The sequence below is a fragment of the Delphinapterus leucas genome, chromosome 14 (genome assembly GCF_059928025.1).
Source record: "Delphinapterus leucas isolate spDelLeu-1000000601 "Yukka" chromosome 14, BTC_Dleu_Yukka2, whole genome shotgun sequence".
NCBI classification, from domain to species: Eukaryota; Metazoa; Chordata; class Mammalia; order Artiodactyla; family Monodontidae; genus Delphinapterus; species Delphinapterus leucas.
Window position 1 is genome coordinate 48,376,535 of NC_143142.1, and position 23,531 is coordinate 48,400,065.

Sequence of the window (23,531 nt, forward strand, 5' to 3'; positions counted from 1 at the left end):
TACTCAAGGACTTTACAAGCTAGAAGAATCTTCGAAAATAGTGTGCTAAGTTCTAAAATACAAGTGTGCTATTGAAATGTGGGAATTCAGAGGTGATAAAGATTTGTAGAATATATGTTTCATTTGTTTTCCTTGCCTAGAGTAATTTTGCATCAAGCCTTTATAAATTTGTTTTTATTAATTGATGTTTTAGTGCCAAAATTTTGGTTATTTAAATCTGGTGTTTGGGGCATAAGATATCATTAAATAAATGGTGAGTGAAAGAATGAATGCCTTCATGGAGGGTTGAGGAAATGCTTCAGGTAGTTCAGGTTCCCCATTTTCTTTAACTGCCTCTTGGGATTGTTTCCAGAATGTTACTTTTTTTGCTCTTTGTTCTCATTTAAATTATTCATCTGATGTTTTATCTACTCAGATTCTGTTGAAAGAAAAAGAAGGAAGCTAGGAACAAAACTATTAAACAGGATTGACTAAGCTCTTACTGATGCGCAGGTATTGTTTGATATGTTTAATAGCTTAGAGATATTTATTATATTAATATATTTCAATATATTGATATACATTTGGCTCTTAACAAATAAGGAATATCTTTGCCTCTGAATATCTTAAAATACACATGCATACACTTAATGTTACAAAAGGCAAAATAATTTTATAGCAATAATGAAGCTAACATTTATTGTGTTCTTAATATCAATTAAGAGTATTTCATTAGGGAAGAAAAAGTATTGGAAAATACCATCGACCAACTTTACACAGATACATTTTCAAAGCTTGAAGATACGCTGCAATTTTTTTTTAATGTAACTGAAAATACTTTCCTTATACCAAATGTTTGACAACTTTATTTAAATTTAATGTGGTCAGTGGACTACTATAAGCTTTCACTTTATATAAAAGGAACCATATTCAGCAGCAACATCAAGTTTTTACTCTAGCTTTTTTTAAACATATGCCCAGCTACAGATAATTGCAGAAAATGTTAAACCTGCATTGTTTTAAGCAAGCCCCCAAATCTGCCTTGGCCATTTCTGATTTTATCAGTGCTAGGTCTTTCTCAGCAACCACATTTCTCTTACTTGTTGTCCTATAGGTCAGCTATTTCTTAAAATGAGGGAGTAATGGAAGGAAAACGTAATTCATTTTTATGTAAACGTTTTTTTTGAAGTACAACATGCAGACAACTGAGTGCCCATCTGATCTTTGTATATTTTATGAATTTTTGAAAAGTGAGCATATCCTTAAAACTGGCATACAGATTTTTTACAAAGATGGAGCATATCCTAGCATTTCAGAACTCTGCTTTGCCCCCTTTAATTAACACTCACTCAGAGGAACCCGCTATCCTGACTTTTGTCACCATCAGCTAGTTTTGTCTGTTTCTGAACTTTATGTAAATGAAATCATTCCGTGTGTGCTCTGTTTTATTAAGCTAAATATTGTGTGTGTGTGTGAGATTCATTTTGTTGTGTGAGGCAGTAATTAATTTATTCTCATGCTGTGTAGTATTCCTTTGAGTGATTACATCATTATTTCCTTATTGAATCTTTTGATGGACGTTTGGGTTGTTTTCAGTTTGCACTATTTTTAGTGGTACTGCTCTGAACACTATTGTATCTATTTTGGTTTGCCTAAGTACAAAACTCTTTGGAGTATATGCCTATGGGTCTACTTGCTGGATAATAGAATTCGCATATATTCAGCTTTTTAAAATAGTATTAAACAGCTTTCCAAAGCGGTTACCCCAATTCTACCAGGAGTATGTGAACATACAGCTATTCCACATCCTTACCAAGACTGGAAATTGTCAGTGTTTCTAATTTTATATTGTGGTTTTAATTTGCATTACTATGATGACTAATGAGGTTGAACAATATTTTATGTTTTTTGTATATTTGGAATAGTCCCTTTGGTGAATTACCAGTTCAAAGTCTTTAGTCCACTTCAGTCATCTTTTCTTTGTTGATTTTTGGCAGTTCTTGCTGGTTTCTTCTCTCACATTGTGGCTTGTCTTTTGATTCTCTAAATGGTGTTCTTTGATGAAGAGAGGTTCTTAACTTTAATGTATCCCAATTTGTTGATTTTTATTACTATATTAAGCTTTTTTGTGTGATGATGAGAAATGTCCTTATGGTACCTTTAGATTTACATCTACAAATCATCTGGGGTTGAGTAAGAGTGTTATATGAGATACAGACTGTTTGATTTATTTAAGTGATATCCAGTTTGCCAAACATATTTTATTGAATGAGGCATTCTTTCCCCCATTGCACTGTAATGTCACCTTGGTCAAAAACCACTTGACCAGAAATGTTTGTTTCTGTTATAGACACTATTCTTTTGCATTGGTTTTTTTGTCTGTTTTTGCACCCACATCATTTTATTTTGATTATTGGTAGCTTAATATCTGGCAGAGGCAGTCCACCAACTTTATTTTTTTTTTCTTACCGATCAGAGGCCCTTTGTATTTTCATAGAGATTCTGGAATAACAGTATCAATTTTCATAAAAGTACATAGATTTTGATGAGAAAATGCATCTAATATATAGACTAATTCAGGGAAGAATTAAAACTTTGCACACTGAATCTTCTAATCAGTGAATAATAGCTTGTCCTTCCATTGATTTAGGTCTTCTCTAACTTCTCTCAATGATTTGACAATTTCGTTAGGAAAGGTCTTATACATCTTTCAGTAGATTAGTTCCTCCATATTTGGTGAGTTTTCACTGTAAATATTTGTATGTTGATTTTTCCTAGTCAATGTACTAAGTCACTTATTAATTCTAAAAAGTGTATATGGTTTCTTTTGGATTCTCTGAATATGCAATTATATTTTCTATACTACTTACAGTTTTACTTATTCTTTTAAAATTCTTTATTACATTATTGCACTGCATAATATTGATATCTTCAGTGCAGTTTCAGATAGAAGTGGTGTTAGCTGCCTTCTGTATCTTGTTTTCAGTCTCCGGGATAAAGATTTTATGGTTTCACCTTTATGCAAGAAGCTTAATGCAGATTTTTTTAAAAGAAGGTTTTCATCATGTTAAGGAAGTTTCGTTCTTTTCCTAGTTTTCTGAGTTTTAATCACAAATGGTATTTTCTGCATCTATTAATATGATTTTCCCTTTATTATATTAATGTGATAAATGGCAAATTGCTTTTTCAGACATTAAACTTTGTATTCCTAGAATAAACAAAACCCACACCTACATACATATAAATGCAATTTGCTTATCTTTTGCTTAGGATTTTTACATTTATGATCCAGGGAAATTTTGGCTTGTAGTAACTCCTTTCTGGTAATGTCTTTGTCAGGTTTTGCTAGTAAGAGTAATGCTGTCCTCTTAAAATTATTTGGTAAATACCCTATTTGATGGGAAAGTTTGTATGGATTTTTTTCCCAAAATGCTTGGAAAAATTCACTTACAAAGTTTCTAGGCATGGAAATCTCTTTGTGGGAAACTTTTAATTACAGATTCAGTTTTTTTGTAGATGTAGAACTTCTCTTAAATTCAGCCCGTTTTTGTAAATTATGGTGTTTTGAGAATTATGAAAATTTTAACAGTTCTACTGAAGTATAGTTGACATAGAATAAACTGCACACATTGAAGGTGTACAAGCTGATATACGTATTCATGCATATTCATCCATGGAACCTGTACTACAGTTCAGATCATGAACATACTCGTCACCCCAGAGAATTTCCTCATGGCTTTCTGACCTCCCTACCTAGGTAGAGTCTTCTAATCCATAAGACATTGTATACCCCACTTCCCTGTTTACTTAGATATTCTTTAATTTTTTAAATGTTTTGTAGTTTTCAGTGTACACCAGGGTTTGTCACCCTTGGCACCAATGATATGTTGTATTGGATCGTCTTCTGGTGGGAGGTGGGCTTGGGGGAGGGCTGCCCTGTGCATTGGAGGCTGTTTGCCAGCACACCAGGTCTCTACCCACTAGATGTCAGTAGGATCCCACACCTCTAGTCATTCTCGAGGTATTGCAAAATGTCCCCAGGGGGACAAATATCCTAAGGCTAAGAGGTGAGAACAACTGGTACAGAGGATCTGTCTCACATCTTTCATTTGGATTTATTTATTCCAAAGTAGTGTTCATGCCATTGTATCGTTCTAAAATTTCATTTTCTATTTGATGCTGGCATTTAGCGATGACATTGAATTCTATGGATTGTGATCCAACAATTTTGCTAAATTTACTTGTTAATGCTAATTTTTTTTTTTTTTTTTTTTTGGCGGTACGTGGGCCTCTCACTGTTGTGGCCTCTCCCATTGCGGAGCACAGGCTCCGGACGCGCAGGCTCAGCGGCCATGGCTCACGGGCCCAGCCGCCCCAAGGCACGTGGGATCTTCCCGGACTGGGGCACGAACCCGCGTCCCTGCATCGACAGGTGGACTCTCAACTACCGCGCCACTAGGGAAGCCCAATGCTAATAATTTTTATAAATTTAGGAAAAAAACCTTGAGATGGCACTTCAAAAAGTATGTTACAAAAATGGCCAGTAAACATATGAAAAGGTTCTCAGCTTCATTAGTCATGAAGTAAACACAAATGAAACCACAAAGAAATACACTGCACACCCAGGAAGATGGCTAGTATTGCAAGCAAATAAACATTAAAAAATTTTTTTAACTCATATATAGACAATAACAAATATTGGTGAGGAAGTGAAACACATAGAACTCTTGCTTTGGTAGGAGCTTTCCACCACTTTGAAAAATGGTCAGACAATATTTATTAAAGTTCATCCAGCATTTAAATTCCTCTATACCCAATGGAATTAAATATATGTTTACCAAAAGACATGAGCAAAAACGTTTATGGCCATACTGTTTCAAAACCTAGAAAGATTCAAAACCTGGAAACTACTGAGGTACCCATGAGCAGCATAATGTATAAATAAATGTCTGTGTAGTAGTCCAGTGTTTGTATTTACTGCAATGAAAATGGATGAACTACCTCTACTCATAAGTGTGGATGAATCTCACAAGCATATTGAGGATAACTGCCCAATACAAAAGTGTATGTACTGTGTAGTCGATCTCCAAGGTCAAAACGGACACAGCTAATCTGTCATGTTATATTATCCTTAGGGATTAGTACTTGGGAGGTAGCACTATTTTGTTTCTTAAAGTGGATGCTGATAACATGAAAGTGTTCAGTTTGTGAAAATGGATCAAACTATGTACTTGTAATTTGTTCGTTTTCTATATATGTTACACTTCAATGAGAAGTTGTACAAATTAAAAAACAAACAGTTATTTTTCTTTCCATAATTTGGCTCTGCAATAGCCAGTCTGCTCTGTCACACATGCAAGGAGAATTCCCTAGCTCTCCTTCTCACCACCACTTCCTGGTCACTCCACTCCCACCACAACCCCCAGCTACAATATCATGAAGTTTGTAGGTCTGTCTTAGAAGCTGAGCCATGGCTTTTGATCTAGACAAAGTGTGTTATTTTTCCCCTTCTTGTTGTACCTTGTTTCATTGGTAACTCATTAAGGTTAGCTAGGAAACTGTAATTAGCATTAGTGTCAGAATAAAAAATTGGGTCCACATGGGTCCACAGTTGGAATGTCTTGACCAGAGAGAGTTGTTCATAATTAACTTTTTTTTTTCGTAATTTGAGTTTCCTCTTTCACTTGATCATATTCACTCGGGGAGGGATGCCTATGAACTTCTGAAAACATACGGTATTCAAAGACACAAAAAGTAGACCCTCCCTATTCTTCTTACTAAAGACATATATATCTCTATAGTTAGGAAACTGTGTAAAGGGTACAGGGGATCTCTGTGTAATTTCTTACAACTGAATCTCCAATTATCTCAAAATACAAAGTTTCATTTTTAAAAAGGCAGATAATAAATGTATAGAGTCAGATCCCCATTTACCATTTAAAAAAAATCTGTTTAAAATAGTATTCATTCCAACTAATATAAAACTTTCCTTGAATTTTTGTCCTTGATTAGAATATCTAATTTACAGTTCCCTGCTTAGATATGGATCTATTGGTGAAAAATGTAACATTTTTTTTCATTCAAACATGAGAGGTTTATGCATTAAATTATTGCCTTTAACCATATAATGAAATATGTAGATTTTCAGTTTACCTGACCATATGATACTTTTGATTCTATTTTTTTTATTGAATATTTGGGAAGTTTTGTTTGATTTTTTTTGGAAAAAAAAATTTACCAAGACTTTATTTTATAAAATGTCTACAAAAATTTATGATAACGTAAATTTGTATATAAAACACTGCCTTATACACATCATTGTATTCTTTTCTCTAATGTTGCTTAAAGATGTTCTTCCCTTTTTCATTTTTCCAGATTTATGATTTCATTTAGATTTTCTATTTGGTTTCCTGTATTATAGCCCAAGAGAGCAATTTTGTCATTTTAGAATCAATGTAGATATCTTCTTTTTTCCTGATTTCTCAATTAACTAAATAACATATTATTTTGTAAACAGATGTTTGAATTTATTGTATTTCCATAATTTATTTACTCCTTTTGGGGAAACAGATTTTTAAAACATTTCTAATGTTGATGGCATTCACATTTGCTCCTTCTTTTTGCTTTTATATGTAAATCTGGTGAATATTCTTCCCACTTAATTTTTTATTTGATTTTGTGCCATATGCCTCAAACTGGCTTTCAAAATACACATGATTTTCTTCCAAAACTTCTAAAACTCCAGGGAGTTTGGCTCCCCTGCCCTAATTGCGTAGAATATTTATATAACTGCACTTGATTCCTGTTTATGAGGTAAGAACCATATCCCGGGCTATCCGAACTCCCAAATGACTGATTGTTCACTTGTTAGTATATGGTTATTATTTATTTAGATGGAAACGTTTTTCAGTTATTACAATAATGAACTGTGTCACCGGTAACTGATTTTTAAACAGCTTGGAATTTTAAAAGCCACTCTTCCTTTTTATCATTTGAATACAGTTCGGTGGTTGAGTTGATTGTTTGCATGTAGGTCATACGTGTCCCGTGGGTGAGAGCATATGGTGTGATTAGATCACTCTGCGTTTGTGGTGGGGTGGAGGTCTGTGGGTATCCCTCGCAGAGGCAGTGCTGCATTTTTACAGTACTGCTTCCCTAAAAATTCCTCTCTGGGCTCCCATATTTTCATATTTTTGGTCTAGTCACTTGTATATTGTTCAGCAATACAGAATATCTGTCAAAAAGATTAAAATTCTATCCATTCCTGCAGTTGCTGGAAAAACCGTGATACAGTCATAAAATTTACAATCCTTATTGTCTTACATTTTCATACTATATGAAATTAATTAGTTTTGCATATTCCTGCAATTTCTAATTTATGAACAATAGATTATTCTTTAGGCATTATTATTTGCTTGCTAAGATGAGATAGAGAATTAAAGGGAAAATAGATAGTGTTGTTTTGGGAAAAATTGAGAACTATTGTTGATCCTACAGTTGCTGTAATTTTGCTGAAATTCTCGTATTCCTTTTTAAAGTGTACTTGTTCATAGTAGTTTGTCATAAAGTATGATTGTGGCTCTTTGTTTTCCACTTTACATACTTATTGCAAGATGCTCGCTTTAGTAATTCACCCTTTATTAATGACAGAAAGAGAATATGGATTATGATATGTTAGTGATTTCTCTCATTCAAAGAAGAGCTGTATTTTAGTTTTAAAGTCTGATTGTTGCTCCTGCTATTTACATTGGCACACCCAAGTAAGCCTGACATTCATTAAGAGTACTGGCTTGCAGTCCTGAACATAGAGAGGAGAGATATGGAAGAATTTAGGTTACTGAGGAAAGAGCCAATCATTTACCACGCTTTCATATTTCAGAATGCTTTCCTATTTCACCTGTTGATTGCAATACTAGGTGACAAAATGAGTTTTCTTGTGACCGCTCCACAGCAAATGCTCATCTGATGTTCTCTAAGTTAGTTTTCCTAGGAGGCTTTCTACCAAAACTGCTACAAAAACTACTACAAAATTTTTGGTTCAGAGCACCAAGGAAGGCTTTAGGAGTCGATGAAATTCCTGAAATTGTGTGCATTATGTTGCACGTGTGTATGCATGCACACGCGTGCTTTTGTCTCTTTATTTCCAAGATGTGTTAGTGAAGGCAGAGACGATGTTGCTGTAACAGAGAGTTCCAGAAAAGGGCAACCCAAACGTAAGCAGTTTTTACTCTCACATAATAGTGCACAAGTAGCGTTGGTCCATGGGGATTGGGCAGTTCTACCCTTTAGAGTTATTCTTTCCCAGTGGTTGAAGCCAGCACATCTCAAGGATTGTGGAGGGCAAGCTTACAGAAGTAACACACAAGATACACACATCATGTTTGCTCACATTCCTTGGTTGAGAACTTAGTCTCCTGGCCACATCTAACTACAAGAGAGTCTGGGAAATATCCTCTCTAATGCTGCTCCAACTCAGAGGATGTGTGCGTAACTATGCAAAGATAAAGGACAGAATGGATGCTGAGGGATTAGCAGCCTGCCACACAAGAGGTTTCATCTGTAGTTTCATCCATAGTTTTCATCAAATATAGAAAAGGTACTGTGAACCCAAAACATTTAAAACCACTGATGTAAAGTCCTCAGAAATAGTGACCCTATTTTACAATGCATATTCTGTAAAGCCCTTTTACTGTCTTAAAACAAAAATTACAGAAAAAATAACTTTCCTACACACATATTTTATAAAAATATAAATTATGTATTGTAATTATAGTATGCAAGAGAAATAAACAGAAATTATTATTAATGAAATGTTATGTGTTCCAGTATGTAAATGGCCGGCATAAGCATCTTGGAAGGCTTGCTGGGGCGTAGAATAATGCACATATATGTGGAGTGACTGTGATTGCCATGGCTGCAGTTGGAGACTGATACACATATAGCAGACTGTCGATACAGGTTTGGAGTTAGCTTTAGTGATGCAGTTTTCCATGAACAACTTTCATAGAAGTTCTGAACGCAGCAAGTTGCAGTTTTCTCTCAAAATACACATTAGATGCATTTGATATCTACTGAGTTTTCCAAGAAAGAAAACTCAGTAGGTATCAAAACTCATGCAAAAAGATGGTGTTATATTCTAGCCTTGGACCAGCACAGCAGGCGTTTTCCTTGCATGCATGTCCTTTGAGTCATTTCTAAGGCATATGGGGTGCAGGGCATTTCTCTATCGTGTGAATGTGGGCCCATTGCTGGGCCTCTGTATCTTTCCACTCTGCCCTCTAAAGGCTGGGAATATTCCCATAAATGTGAAAATACCTCCCCACCCCACTCTCCCCAGCAGACACACTTCAATTAGCAATTCTTATTTCTAGAAACTTTTCTCCTAGACGTCATCCTTGTCTCCCGCTCTTTGCGGTTCTTCAGGGGTTCCCCTATACTCACATATACACTGTGGTCCTTGCATCTCAGTGGTGTCTATTCACAGGCTTTAGGACAGCCACCTTCAAGGATTCAGATCACCTTAAGTGGCCACAAGTGCATGGTATTACGCCACTCCTTGAGCTTGTCAGCACCTACTTTCTCCCTTACTTAGGCGCTCCTTTGGGCTTGATCTCGGGGATCACAGTCGTTCTTTTTTCCTTCCCTCTACCAATGTCGTAGAACCCTGGTCCTGGAAGAAACATTCGAGGCCTTCTATTTTAATCACTCCATTTTACAGACCTTGTAAATGAGTTTCATATGGTTACAGTAACTTGCCTAAGGACATGTGGTTAGTTCTAACTCTAAAGCAGTCCAATTATTGCTCCCATATTTCCCTTGAGAAGCGAGCATCCTTTTTTATACTGTCCAAGTTTCCCTTCCCTCAGCTTTAGACCACAACTCATCTCCTGAGTTGATGGTATCCTCTAGACCCATGGTGTGTGCGTCTCCCCGCCACCCCTTTCTCCAAGTGTCCCCCAGCCTCCTCATACTGGTCCTTCTTTCTGTGCGGCCCATGGTGAATTTACACTAGGAGGACCCATGGCAGCTCTACTCTATTTCTTTTTGCTTAAATTTGCTTGTTAGTGCTGAATTCATTTATTGGAAGGGATCTTTCCAAGCCCCTTGTCCATTTTGTGGTGACAAGTTTAGTTAAAATTTACAGTTGGTAAAGTACCTTACCTGGAAACAAGTTGAGTGCACAGTTTGAAGTGCAGTGAGCTCGAATGAAAGTGAAGATGTTCGTCCGTTGGCAGACGGTCCGTCTCTCCCTCCTCTCAGCACACCCCTCGACAGCATGTGACCCAGGACGGTGGACATGAAGCTCAAGTGAGGTCTCAGTGTTTCACTTTATTTTATTTTGTTCCTGCTTCCCATTGAAGCAGTTCATGGTGGCCATACCCTGGAGTCAAGCACAAACACAAAAAGTCACACGGACCTCATTTTTAAAAAGAGAATAATAGGTGTACGTATAGGAAAAACCCAACAGCATTTGAATTATGTTTCAATGGCAATTTTGTAAGAGTGACCAGGACATGGTTCAGAAAGGCCATGTTTTATTCTGGCCTTTGACAACAGTTTGAGAGTTCACTGAATTGGAGTTTTAAAGACACGACTGTTGAGGGGTCGAGTAATAGAGTCTCACTCTGTGATTCTCTAATGCTCTGATTTGCTGTACTTTAGATACCAGGTAACCGTTCCTATAGTGAACACAGTGTGCAGTGCCATTCCCACAGAGTATTCTATGGGGAGCAATGCTCTGAGCTTTCAGGAGTTTGAGAAAGGCCACTCTCATTGGCATAGTAAAGGCTCCAAAGCTCTGTAGTGAAGAAAATTGTTGAACTTTGTGTCAACAACGTTAATTGAACATAAAATTATTTCCCTAGGGATATCTCAAGGATCCCTATCATAGAATGTATTGGGGAAATGAGGACGTAAAGGAATGAAGGTTAGGTGTGTCATGTCTGTGGCAGAAGTAATTCAAATATCAGGGATGGGCAGGCATTCTCTGTTACTAACAAAAAGAGAGCTCTGTGTCTTAGGATTTTCATTTAGGTGCTTGGTGTCAGTTTGATTTAGGTGGCACGTTTGGCATTTTGTTATAAAAATTTACAAGCTGATTTAGAGTCTTATCTTTATGAAACTCTACCCTTATAATGTGCTATAAGTTGAACTACTGGCTTGTTATTAATTTGCATTGCAGTCCAACTTTTTTCATGGTCTTTGGCCCTCTTTGCAAATGTAATTTCTTTCTCCAATGAACTGCACGCTCTCTTCAAAGTGGAAAATGTTTAATAGATTACTCAGTGTAATACTTTTTTAGCTGTATTCGTCCAGCTTTGCTCAGGTTGCAAGAAATGGAGATCTGATGAGTTGAGAGTTGGGGGACTTGAAGTAATTACTGGGGAGGAGGAAGGAGTTAAATGCGTAGACCTCTCTCTTCTTTTGTTATGTGATCTGGGATATCTTGGTTCTTCTCAGAACATCTCTTATGCTATTTCAGACCTTATCTCTTTCCCTGAAACAGGGAGGAGGTGATTAATTGGTTATCCTAGTTCATAGAATGTCTCTCTGTGACAGCTTTGTCTTTGACACTGATCTCTGGGCCAACGAGCTTTGGCCTGGGTAGCAGGACTGGTATTGCTCAAGGCTAAGGGGCTGATTTCTCAGAAGGAACTAGTAGCATTCAGGTGACCAGCCAGCACTAGGGCAGGCATGCCTACCTGGTACACAGGCTCTCCAGCTGTGATACCTAGTTTCAAAAGCAGATAATTCCTTCCAAATGTTGCTTCTTGGATATCATGGTGTCCGTGTTCAAGTGATGTAAACTTAATAAAGTTCATACTTAAGAATTCCCAGATATAAAAGATCAGAGACTAAGCACTCAGTAAATGATGGCTAGTATTATTATATATTGATCTTTTGAAACTTCACTCTTTGTAAGTAGTATCTTTGAAAATTTCACTCACTAGGTAGTGGTTGGCTTCTTTACATTTGTTATTTCTAATTCATGTAACAGCGTTGCAAGTAGGTTTGCTTTTTCCATTTGAATAATGAGACAGAGACTAGGAAGCTGTTATTAAGCACCTGGAGCATCTTCAGACAGATATGAAAATGCAAAACTGGGATCAGCAGCCCAGTTTTCTAACTTTAAATCCAACCCTCTTTCCACTGTGACATGCTGGGTTACTTACTTAAGGAGAATGCCACGGACATCTTTGCACATATCAGAGTTTGTTTTATTGTTTTTTGTTTTAATTTATTTGCGCAACCTCTACATCCTACTCTGGTAGGATTTAAAGTTTTTGTATATACGTAAAGTTTAAATCCTACCAGAGTATTCCTTCCGTTTTCTGTTTTGCTGCACAACTGCTTAATTTGAAAATACACATTGTGCACACTTTGGGACGTTGTATTACAGTAACATAACCCTGGTGTTGATAACCCCCTAGGTGAAGGCTAAAATCCGTTGTCTGCTTTTTTCCTCTTTGCTACTTTACATCAAAAACAATAACTAAAAGTAGCTCCTGCTCTTATAAGCTCCTACATTCCTTATAAAATCAATTGTTTATTCACCCTAACAAAAGTATCTTTTGGGTACCGTCATCAAAAGACTGGATAAGGTTACATAGATGCATCAAACAGTGAGACAGCTAAACCACAACAAAATTATTTTATTCAACAATATTTATTAAGTACCTACTCTATCATGGAGTGCAAAGCACTGTCCTCACGGAGATTACAGTCTGTTCTTTCTTTATAATCCATCTTCTTTGATAATGCTGCTTGGAGTCTTGTATTCTCTCTTTTAATCCCCTGTACACAGATACATACACATAAACACACCTACACAAACACAGACACATGGGGGGTACTCTGGGGTGTGTCTGTCACACCTACTACCCAATAATAATAATTATTATAGCTAAACTTCTTGATATCTTTCCCCGAACAACCACTAGTCAAAGCATTTTACATCTATATCGAATTTCTTTTTTTTTTTTTTTTTTGCTGTACGCGGACCTCTCACTGCTGTGGCCTCTCCTGTTGCGGAGCACAGGCTCCGGACGTGCAGGCCCAGCGGCCATGGCTCACGGACCCAGCCGCTCCGCGGCATGTGGGATCTTCCCGGACCGGGGCACGAACCCGTGTCCCCTGCATCGGCAGGCAGACTCTCAACCACTGCGCCACCAGGGAAGCCCCCATAAAGGTTTTGAGTAGAAGAATGAATGCCTGCATGTTAATTAAAGGAAGCCCCATGGTATAATAGAAAAGGTATTATTTTGAGGGGTCAAATCCTGTTTCACCACTTACCTACCTCCCTGGTCGTAGCTACTAAATTAATTAGAGTCGTTATTATAGTTATAAATACAACTGTAACTGAACAATAGTAGATTGGGCCATTGTTTAACTGGGGAGAGGAGTAAACTTCAGGTATAGATGTTAACAGACTATTAACGGGGAATTAAAGGCATACTGGTACCCAGGCCTGGGAGTTCTTATGACATCTTTTCCTTCTCTAGGTACTTACCTGTACTATTATAGCGAACATGACCTTTTTTCGGTCCCATCCTAGATACTAAGCTCTTACGGCAGCAGAAGCCGTGTGTCCGTTTCACAGTTCTTGGCAAGTAGTTCTTGGCTGCTTATGAAATGTTTGTTAAAGAAGTGAGTGACTAATAGATAGTCACTTAAACACAGCTGTTCAGTGTATTAAAGTGGAAACAGTGATTCATTGATTCCCACAACCTTATAACAGAACCTTATTTTATCTCTACAAGGACATGAGCTTTCTTTCAATAAATAAAGCCCTAGTATTCTGTGGTTGCATTGGAAGTTTGCTTTTCCATTTTCCTCCCACAGAGGGAACATTGATGAAAATACAATTATGAGAGAATGTCTTTTAAGATACACACATTCTCATATTTGCTAAAACGTGTTTAAATTTTATTTATATTCATTTGGATCCAAAACAATAAGTCATTTCTCATCAAGCCCTATCAGATTGTCCCAGTGTGTGGCCAGGGGTTGTCCACAAAGTTTAATGAAAGAGATGAACCATAAACACCAAAACATACTTCTCTAATTTTGAGAGGTTGATTAAAGCTTGATCTGTCCATGACTTGACTTCTGTCTTTAGATGTCTTTATTTCGTTATTTTTACCTATTTCACCACAGGCTACATCTTTTCTGAGCAGGATGCTGACACATTAGAGACATTATTGAATAGAGATTCCTCCCTTTGCAGTTTAAAGCAGGGTGATTCTTAGCAAAAGTGGCAGAATGTAAATGTGTAAAACAATGTCATTAGAAAATGATTTTTGTTTTTAATCCAGAAGATTAAGGGAAATCCCATGTAAGTAAAGTAATCGAAACTCAATATTTAAAGTCTTTTAAGAATCAATATCAGGATTGTTTTTTCATATGTTTTTAATACCATATACATCCCTCAAGTGAGGCTCTTCTGATTGTACATGCTGAAATTCGTAGCACCAATTATGAGAATATCTTTTTCTCTTATTTCTAGGGAATTCCTTTTCCCTGTTAATTGGGACCTGAGAAATTGCTTACCAGCAGGTCTTACTCTAGGGGATGGCCTTCCCAACCTCTAATTGAAGACCTCCTCTGCCAACCTGGAGGCTTGGGCAGGTGTCTGGTGGAAGGCAGAACAGTTCTTTTGGGAGGTGCGAGAGATTCCATTCCAAAGGCAATGGTTATCTTAGCTAAGTGGCTGGGTTGTTTACAGATTGTGTTTCTAGAGGAAGAAAACTTTATTACACACGTATAGATGTACATGAATGTATAGATATAGATATATAGATACATGGACATATATGTGTTTATATGGTTTTTTTTGGTTTTTTTTGTTTTGTTTCTGCGGTACGCGGGCCTCTCACTGTTGTGGCCTCTCCCCTTGCGGAGCACAGGCTCCGGACGCGCAGGCTCAGCGGCCATGGCTCACGGGCCCAGCCGCTCCGCGGCACGTGGGACCTTCCCGGACCGGGGCACGAACCCGTGTCCCCTGCATCGGCAGGCGGACTCTCAACCACTGCGCCACCAGGGAAGCCCTATATGTATTTTTTAATGAAGTGATAGTCTATTCCCACGAGACCAGCTGTTATTTTGTCATTTTATAATCTTCGTTTTCAAAGCCCTTTGCAATTTACATACTTGAACATCCCATTTAATAATCAAATGTTGCCCACTCCTCTGCCTCAAGGACTTTATTCTAGTTAACAGTTACACCTGCCATCATCCTAAGTACAGTGGATCTTCCATCTCCCAAATTATTCCCTGCTGAACTTCATACCTTGTGGATTCTGTCCCAGTGCTCAGCAGTGGTTCCCAGAGCAGCAAGTAGTATGAAGAAAAGGAACCAGCTCGACTCAGAAGAGACGCTTTTATTATAAAATCAACTTTAATGGCCTATCATAACAGTGATGACAAAAGCCTTCTACTTTTCCATCTAAATGTTGATTTTGGGGGGGTAATATTTTCTGAGATTTCTCTTTTGTTCACATCAGCTTAATTCCATGGACACCTAAAAAAAAACGAGGTGGAGGGAAGATGAAAATGGTGTCGGGTTCTTTTTTCTTTAACCTCCATATAATTCCAGATAGTCTTGATTACTACTTTATAATGATAGTCTCTCTGTATTTAAAGAAAAGTTGTTATATGTATTTATAGTTTGATATGATTTTTAAAAGTAATGTCGAATAATTGTTTTCTGCAGTGGGCTTTGAAATTGAGGTTGTTTAGGCTTATAGCATCATCCTTTACTAGTTTTCACTATTTTATTTATTTTTAATATTTGATTTTTGGGGTATACTGAAAATTATCCCATGTCCAGATCTTAGAAATTTGCAGTCATGTTGCTTAACAAGGATTTAGTACCTAGTGTGTGCAAATTCATTGTGCTAGGTTTATCTCATTTGACTGCTTCTGACAATAATACTTTCACAGCTTTTTTTTTTTTTTTTTTTTTTTTTTTACTTTCACAACTTTTAATGCATCATTTCCCAGACTGTATTCTGGAGAACACTTGTACTTGTTCCATGAGATATTGATAATCGTTCTGGAAGAGGATTACAGAGTTTAAAAGTTTGCGAAATACTGCATGATACATATATTCTTAAGGGTTTAAAGTAAATTCTAGCATACTTGAGAATACTTATAGTAAAGAAAACCATTTAACCATATTTAGTAGATATAGGCTATATTTATTGGATGGTAGAATCAATTTCCTTCTAGATAGATTACCCATTAAAATTATAATTACCCCTTAAAATTCCTATTTTTCAAAGCACAGTTTGGGAAATATTGTCTTAAGGCAGTTTTAGAAATAGCAATAAAAAATTATTGGCCAAACTGTCCTTAGTATACCGCTGATCCTCTCTCCCTTACTGATACTGTCTTTCTCAGAAGCTCTCTTTCATTCTTTATGCCTAACTTTATGCTGAAAGAATTACATTTTCTCTTATGGATAAAACTTGAGCCGTACTTACATAGAGTCTTCTGAGCCATCTGAATCATACTTAATGGTAAGGCAAAAAATGAAAAATTACCCTTTAGAAAGAATGAATATCCTGACTTTAATTCCTACTGGGGTATAGGATACAAGGGCTCTGGATGCTTGATCAGGGTATAAGAGGGTCAGTAATAACAGCTTATAGTCTCTCTGCTCATTACTCTTTTGCTTTTGCATTAGACTCCTGGCTGGCCTCTCACTGACTAGGTTGTCTTTGCTCTAAAGACCCTATTGATTGTTCTACTGGACACAACAGCTAGTATAGTGTACTGTACACGGTGTTGACCTAAGTAATTGCACGTGGCTTGATAGATATTAGCACATACACAGTACAGATCTTCTTGAAACTCTTTCTTTCCTTTCAGCTACGATGCCATCTGCTTTGATTTTCTTCCTACCTCTGGCTGCCTTTTCTCAGTCTTCCTAACAGGATTTACTTCTTCTGCCCATTCCTCCTACGTTGGTGTTCCTCAGGGCCCTGCTTTAAGCTGTCTTCTCTTTTGGTAAATCCTTCCTGGGTGTTCTCATCCATATCCATGTTTGCAGTTACACTTTCTTTGCTACTAATGACTAATTTTCTGCGTTCGATTCCTTCCTCACCATTGAGCTTCTTCCCTGAGTTCCGACTCTTGATTAGATCATCTTTACTTGGATGCCTTCATGATGTCCTTATATTAGCATATCCAAAGAAAGACCCATCATCTCTTTGTCCAAGACACTTCCCCTCCTGTGCCTTTTCCTGTCCTGATGGCTGTTTCCAGCATCTACCAAATTATCCAAGACTTGTTCTTGGCCATCATCTTTCATGCCTTTATCTCATTCACCACCCACACACACGCTCACTCAGCCCCATCATTTCTGGTTCCCTTATTCCCCCTGGAGGACATGCATCTTTACTCCCACTGCCTGAACAGTCTTAAGACTTCTCGTCATTTGTTCCATGGCCTTCTCTTGGTACTTCTCGCCAGAAGTCCCTGTTTCTTGTCCTGTCTTTATCCAGGGCATTCTTTACACTACATGCAGAATGATATATCTAAGACATCAATTTGGAATTATAATCAGCATCTCAACCTTAATTGTTTCAGAACTAAACCTCGTACTCCCATAGTGCTTTCCGTTGTAATAAATAGCAATTTCGTAATTTCAATTGCCAAGGCCAGGAGGCTTTGGTGTCATCCTTGCCTGCTTGCTTTCTCTCATACCACACATCCAATCCATCATCAAGTCCTGTTGGCTCAACCTTCAGAATATAATCAGAACCCAACCATTTCTCACCACCTCTACAGCTGTCAACCTACTATTTGGATTATCTCAATATCTACATACTCAAGTCCCTGGTGAGTCTTTATCTTCTAAAACTATGCTTTCCAATACAGTAGCTTCTAGCCAGCAGTGACTATTGAGCTTTAGAACTATAGGTGATCTGAATTGAGATGTGTTATAAAAATATATACTGGATGTGAAAAGATTAGTATACAAAGGGAATGAGAAATATCTCATTAATAATATTTCGTGTTGATTATATATAGAAACAATAACATTTCGGATAGGTTGGATTAAATAAAATGTTACTAGAATTAATTTCATGTTTCTTTTGCCTATTTTAATGTGATTATTAGAATAATTAAAATCACGGATGTGGCCCAATGTTTATATTGCTTTTGGACAGCTCTAAAGTCTTTTTTTAAATGCAGCAGTCAGAGCTATCCTTTTGAAATGTCAGATCTTTTCATTTGTCAGGCCAAAATCCCAGAGGCTTTCCAGCTCGCTTGGGGGAAAAGCCAGTCTTTACAGTGGGCTCCGAGGCCCAGTATGATCCTGGCCCCTCAGCCCCTGTTTCTCCTGCTTCTAAAATCTTTCCATCTCTTAGGGCCTCCTCGCAAGCCCCACCTGAGGGCCTCTGCATTTACGTCCCTCCACCAAGCACGCTCTCCCAACCATGGCTGCGTGGCTCCTTCTTCTCTCATTCAGGTTTCAGCTCCGGTGTCCTGATCAACAGTGAGCATTAGAGAGGCTCGTCCTGGACACACCATCTACATCAGCGGTCCACTTCCCCGCACACACTCAGCACGAACCTTTTCATCTTGTTTTGGCTTCGCTTTGAATCACTCCCCATTACCTGTAGGATGAAATCCAAATTGCTGAGTATATCTAGGTGTCCCCTTATGATTTAGCCACTTTCTGACTCTCCAGCACATTTCTCACGCTTCCTCTAAGCAGCCCACGTGCCACGCATTCCGAATCACTTGCAAGAAACCCCAAATTAGAGAAAAAGGGATAAAGAATCTTTTAGAGGTGCAAAGGGTTATTATTAAATGTAAATATATTCTCATACAGAATTAACATCCCTCAAACTTCAAACATTGGATGGTTTTCAAGTAGCAATAACATTTTAATCCTTTGAATTCCACTGATATCCATCCCATAAAATGTACGTTAATATAACTGACCCCAAAGGCAAATGATATACTCACCAATAGAGACTTAAATCTCTGTGAAAGGATCTCTCCACAAATAAGTTTTCCTTTAACCATACTTATTTTCTTCCACAACAGCACAGAGTTTTTCTCCTTCTAATTAAAAAAGAAACATAGCTTATCAATAGCTTATTTGGATACTTCACTATAAGGGAATTTTTAGAATGAATGTTTCTATTGTGGGTAATCAGAAAAACCGGAATTTATAGCTCCGCGATAAATAAATAAATAAAACTTTCAGAAACGTGTATCGTTCCAGCTCATTAAAATGCCATGTCTTTTGGACAGTATTTCTTAAACGCCATAAAATTAATAGTGTATTTAAAAAGTTTTATTGGCACATATTTAATTTAGCCCTAGTGTTTAATTGTGCTGTCTCAGACAGGCTGGAAGCCTGGCAGTGAATATTATTTTTCGCTTTTAAAAGAAAAACATTTTCCTCCCGGGCTAGCTTCCATATTCTTGACTGTGTTCATTTCACACTGCCTTGCATTTTCATGTGCTGAAATCTTGAGACTCTGTCAGAGCTAACCTGGATCCGGTATTTCTTTGTGTTTTAAAATTATGCTGAAATTTCAATTAATAACTAATCATTCCCCTGGCCTGGCAGAACACACCAAACTAAAATCCTATATGTCAGCTACCGGAGTTAAATTTTAAATCTTTCTCTTACACGAAGCAAAGAGCAATAAACATTTATTGAGTGCCTGCAATATAATAGGCATTGTGCATGGACTCCAAATTGTGAAGCACCATGCGTGTTCTCAAATGTAGAAAATCTAACCTTTTCCATTGTGCCTTCCATAACTGTACCTCATAGTAAACCAATTCCTTTTTCTCTTCAGGGCACTTGCCTTCCACCTACTAGTCCTAACTGCTGGGGACACAGCACCAAATGGCATCCCTTGACTCAGTTCATATACTGCGTGCCAGGAGATAGTGTCCTAGAAGTGTCCAATTAAAAGGTGGGAAGGCGAGGCCATTTAGCCACTCACATCTTGGGGCTGTGGTAAGACCCTGAGGTGGGATACGTGCGTGGCGATGTCACTGTACGTCACAGCCATGCTGAGCTCAGGTGGGTGGGAGAGATGCACAGGGACCAGAACCATCTGCTGTATGGGGAATATGTTCAGAATATAAGGGCAGAGCCTTTTTCTTTACTGCCACCGTATTGCCTGCACCCAAAAAGCACCCGGTACACAGGTTCGTGTGAGTGGCTTAATAAGTATCTATTGAATGAAGATGAAATAATTGTGAGTAAACAGTGAATCCAGGAATGAACAAAGTCTTGCCTGAAATTTTCCAAGTGTATTGAATATTTTAGTATGGTTATCAGTATCTTCTTAAATGAGGAAACTCAGGATCTCAAATCTGTGGCTGTCATGATGGCAGCATCCAGGATGTCTCACACCTGTTCAGTGTCTCTCTTTTCTGGACTTGTTGACCATTATCCGGCTCTGAGTTGCTAGTATAATATTTACTTTTAGACTCAGTATTCTCCTTTGCTCCCGAATGATGGTTTAGCTGACATATTCATGAAGGCATGATTTGAGTTAAATTTAAAAGAGGGACAGTATTTCAGTGGGTGAAAATGGGGTGTAGAGAAGACTGCAAAGGAACAAAAAACACGGGGCTAAGACGTGTCTGAGTGTGTTCTCAGATAGCAGTGACTTATTAGCGCTTAGGACACACGGAGGTGTCTATGAGAGTAAGAGGAAATCTTTGAAAATGTAACTGGAGCTACAGTTTGCCACACTGACTCAATAGCAGGCTAAAACATCTTCACGCCTTCATGAACGGTCCAGTTACTGATTGTTTGTGATGTTCCTCCTCTACAGCAAAGCTCCCACTATGTACTGCATACTTTATATAAAAGCATTCTGCCCCAATCCTGTTACTTGCCCAAGACCCTAACCCATTTCGCCTCTGGCATCGAGTTCTTCCTAACCACTCACGTCCACCTAGATACCCTCCCCTAGCTTTTTCTTTTTTTTTTTTTTTTTCCCCTTCTTAATTCCCCCTCACCTCATTCTTGGCATTGTTTAACTTTTTATGTGTTCTGTCTTCACTCCTCAACTACATGAGAAGCCAGCCAAGGACAACACTAATTATTTTGATCCCCTGTGTCAGCAAGCAGAGTACATTCACAGGGCAGATGTAGTAAATAGTTGGAAAGTTAAAAGCATCCAGTTCGATGATGCTTATCCAAATCTCTTCTATACGTACATGAATTTGAAAAATAACAAATTTGAGGAAAAAGGTTAGTAGCATACAGTTGCACAGATTTTAAACTTTGTATACCTGTTTTCTGTGTGCACCCAAAGAGGTGAGAAGAATAGAGCGAAGGGTATGTATGACAGTGTGGGTGTATTTGTTTTAATGTTTCAGAACTTTGTCGTCTGAACTGAACCTCAGACAGTGGAAGAACCCAAGTGATCAGACTAGATTTCTTTAGCTTCCACAAACTTTAGAGAATTTAATTTAAAAAATAATCTAAAGGTGTACACATATGTAGATTTTTAATTTGGTATCATTTAAGGCATATAAAGATGACAAAGATATAAATTTTTTGATTAAATCACATACATTTGTTATACTCACCACTGATAATGGAAATGCCTAATACAGATTTCCTTTAAGTTGATGTATTTAGTCATTATAATAGTCACCGTAAGCAGTGCAGTTTTCCTACTAGGAAATTCATCTTTTGTTAGATTCCTTTCCTCCCTGCCTTTTACCCTGCTGTTTCTCTCTCATGCTCTTTCTCTCTCTCTCACACACACACACACTCACACCCTCAGTTTTTGCTTCTTCCCTGCATACTTTTGCTTTGAATTATTCTTGATGGAATCTTGGTTTTGTCGGCTTATTTCCTAGATGGGAAGTGATGGAATTTTACGCCTCAGTACTTCAGCTCTAAATAATGAATTCTTTGCATATGCAGCACAAGGCTGGAAACAGCGACTGGCAGAAGGTAAGTTTCTATTTCCCATTATTATTTGACATATTTAAGTCAACAGACTGTACTGAGATTTGCACCTTTCTCTGCTTCCCAAGTCATTTTCCCCCCTGAAGTATACTTGAGTAAAAACTCACATCCTATTTCAAATGACTTCATTAATTCTTTTGTTATACTTTGCATTTTTGATGTCCAGTATTTTTATTAATTAATTAACTTATTTATTTTTGCTGTGTTGGGTCTTCGTTTCTGTGCGAGGGCTTAACTAGAGAAAGTCCAGTATTTTTGAAGAAAGCATGACGTTATCTGGAACATAATAAAATTTTTTGATATGGCAAGATTTTCTTTGTAATAATCATTTTAATTATGTGTTTGATGCATTGTGTATTCTCTAATGTCCGAGAGCCTGGAAGAATCTTCTTTTAATACAGTCTTCCCCTGAAGCCACCACTTCGTCTTATCATTCCTTTAGTCACCAAGCTTCATGAAAGACTAAAAAGTACCCGGTGTTACCACATTTTTACTCCCTTAGCCACTCACATGTTTGTGGTTGGGTGTGACCCCACCATACACAATGGGAACAGTCCCTTCTAGAGAATACGAATGGCTTTCTCATTGCAAAGTTCACTTTCCTCTTCTCAGTCCTTGGCATTTCATCTTCCTTCTCCTATGTCTCACTTGTTATCTACCCCATCTAATTTGAAACCATCTGCCTTCGACATTCATAATATATTTTAAATTGTGTCCCCAGGCTACCTTTCTGACAGCCTTTTCTCACCTTCCTTCAGGAGCTCCTGTTCTTTCACCTGATGGTAAATGGTGATGTCTCCACCATTCTTCTCCCTGCTATTTGCTTTTGCAACTATTCCCATGCTCTAAGAGCCTCATTCAGCTGGTTTCAGCTATATAGCCCACATGCTGAGAACGTCCAAATCTGGCTGGAAGTCCTCTTTCACAATCCTTTGCTGCTCCATTCCACAAACCTGCTGGATCTTTCCAGTATCAGGCACCTTAAAACCAAAATGCCAGTATTAAACTCTCTTCCCTTTTTTTTTTTTTTTTTTTTGCGGTACGCGGGCCTCTCACTGTTGTGGCCTCTCCCGTTGCGGAGCACAGGCTCCGGACGCGCAGGCTCAGCGGCCATGGCTCACGGGCCCAGCCGCTCCGCGGCATGTGGGATCTTCCCGGACCGGGACACGAACCCGTGTCCCCTGCATCGGCAGGCGGACTCTCAACCACTGCGCCACCAGGGAAGCACTCTCTTCCCTTATAATGTCTGCTATTTCTTCTGCCTTCTGTCTACTAAGGTCACCCCCTTTTCTCACAGCTCCTCACTTTGAAACCTTGATGATGTCTTTGTTCCTCTTCCTTCTCCCCAGGTCTATCTGGTTATGAACTGTTACTTGTGTCTTTGAATCTTCTTCAACATTCTCAAGATGCTGGCCTGACTGTAATCTCCATCTCTCATCTATGCTACTCAGTAGCCTCCCAGCCAGTTTCTAAGTTGCTTATTTGGCCATATTCCTCCCTCAGTGAACACCGCCAGGACCTCCCTCTGTCTCTTACAGGAAAAATTCAGGGCTCTCTTTAAAACATGTGTTGGGTAATT

General features: G+C 38.1%; 1 protein-coding gene across 1 annotated transcript in view; it reads left to right on the top strand.

The window, feature by feature from the left end:
• ASXL3 (ASXL transcriptional regulator 3) overlaps positions 1-23,531 on the top strand; it is a 105,503-nt gene that overhangs the window by 60,978 nt on the left and 20,994 nt on the right. The window contains exon 7 of the mRNA XM_022586923.2: positions 21,841-21,937. Within this exon, the coding sequence (XP_022442631.2) occupies positions 21,841-21,937 (97 nt within the window). The remainder of the gene's footprint in view (positions 1-21,840; positions 21,938-23,531) is intronic.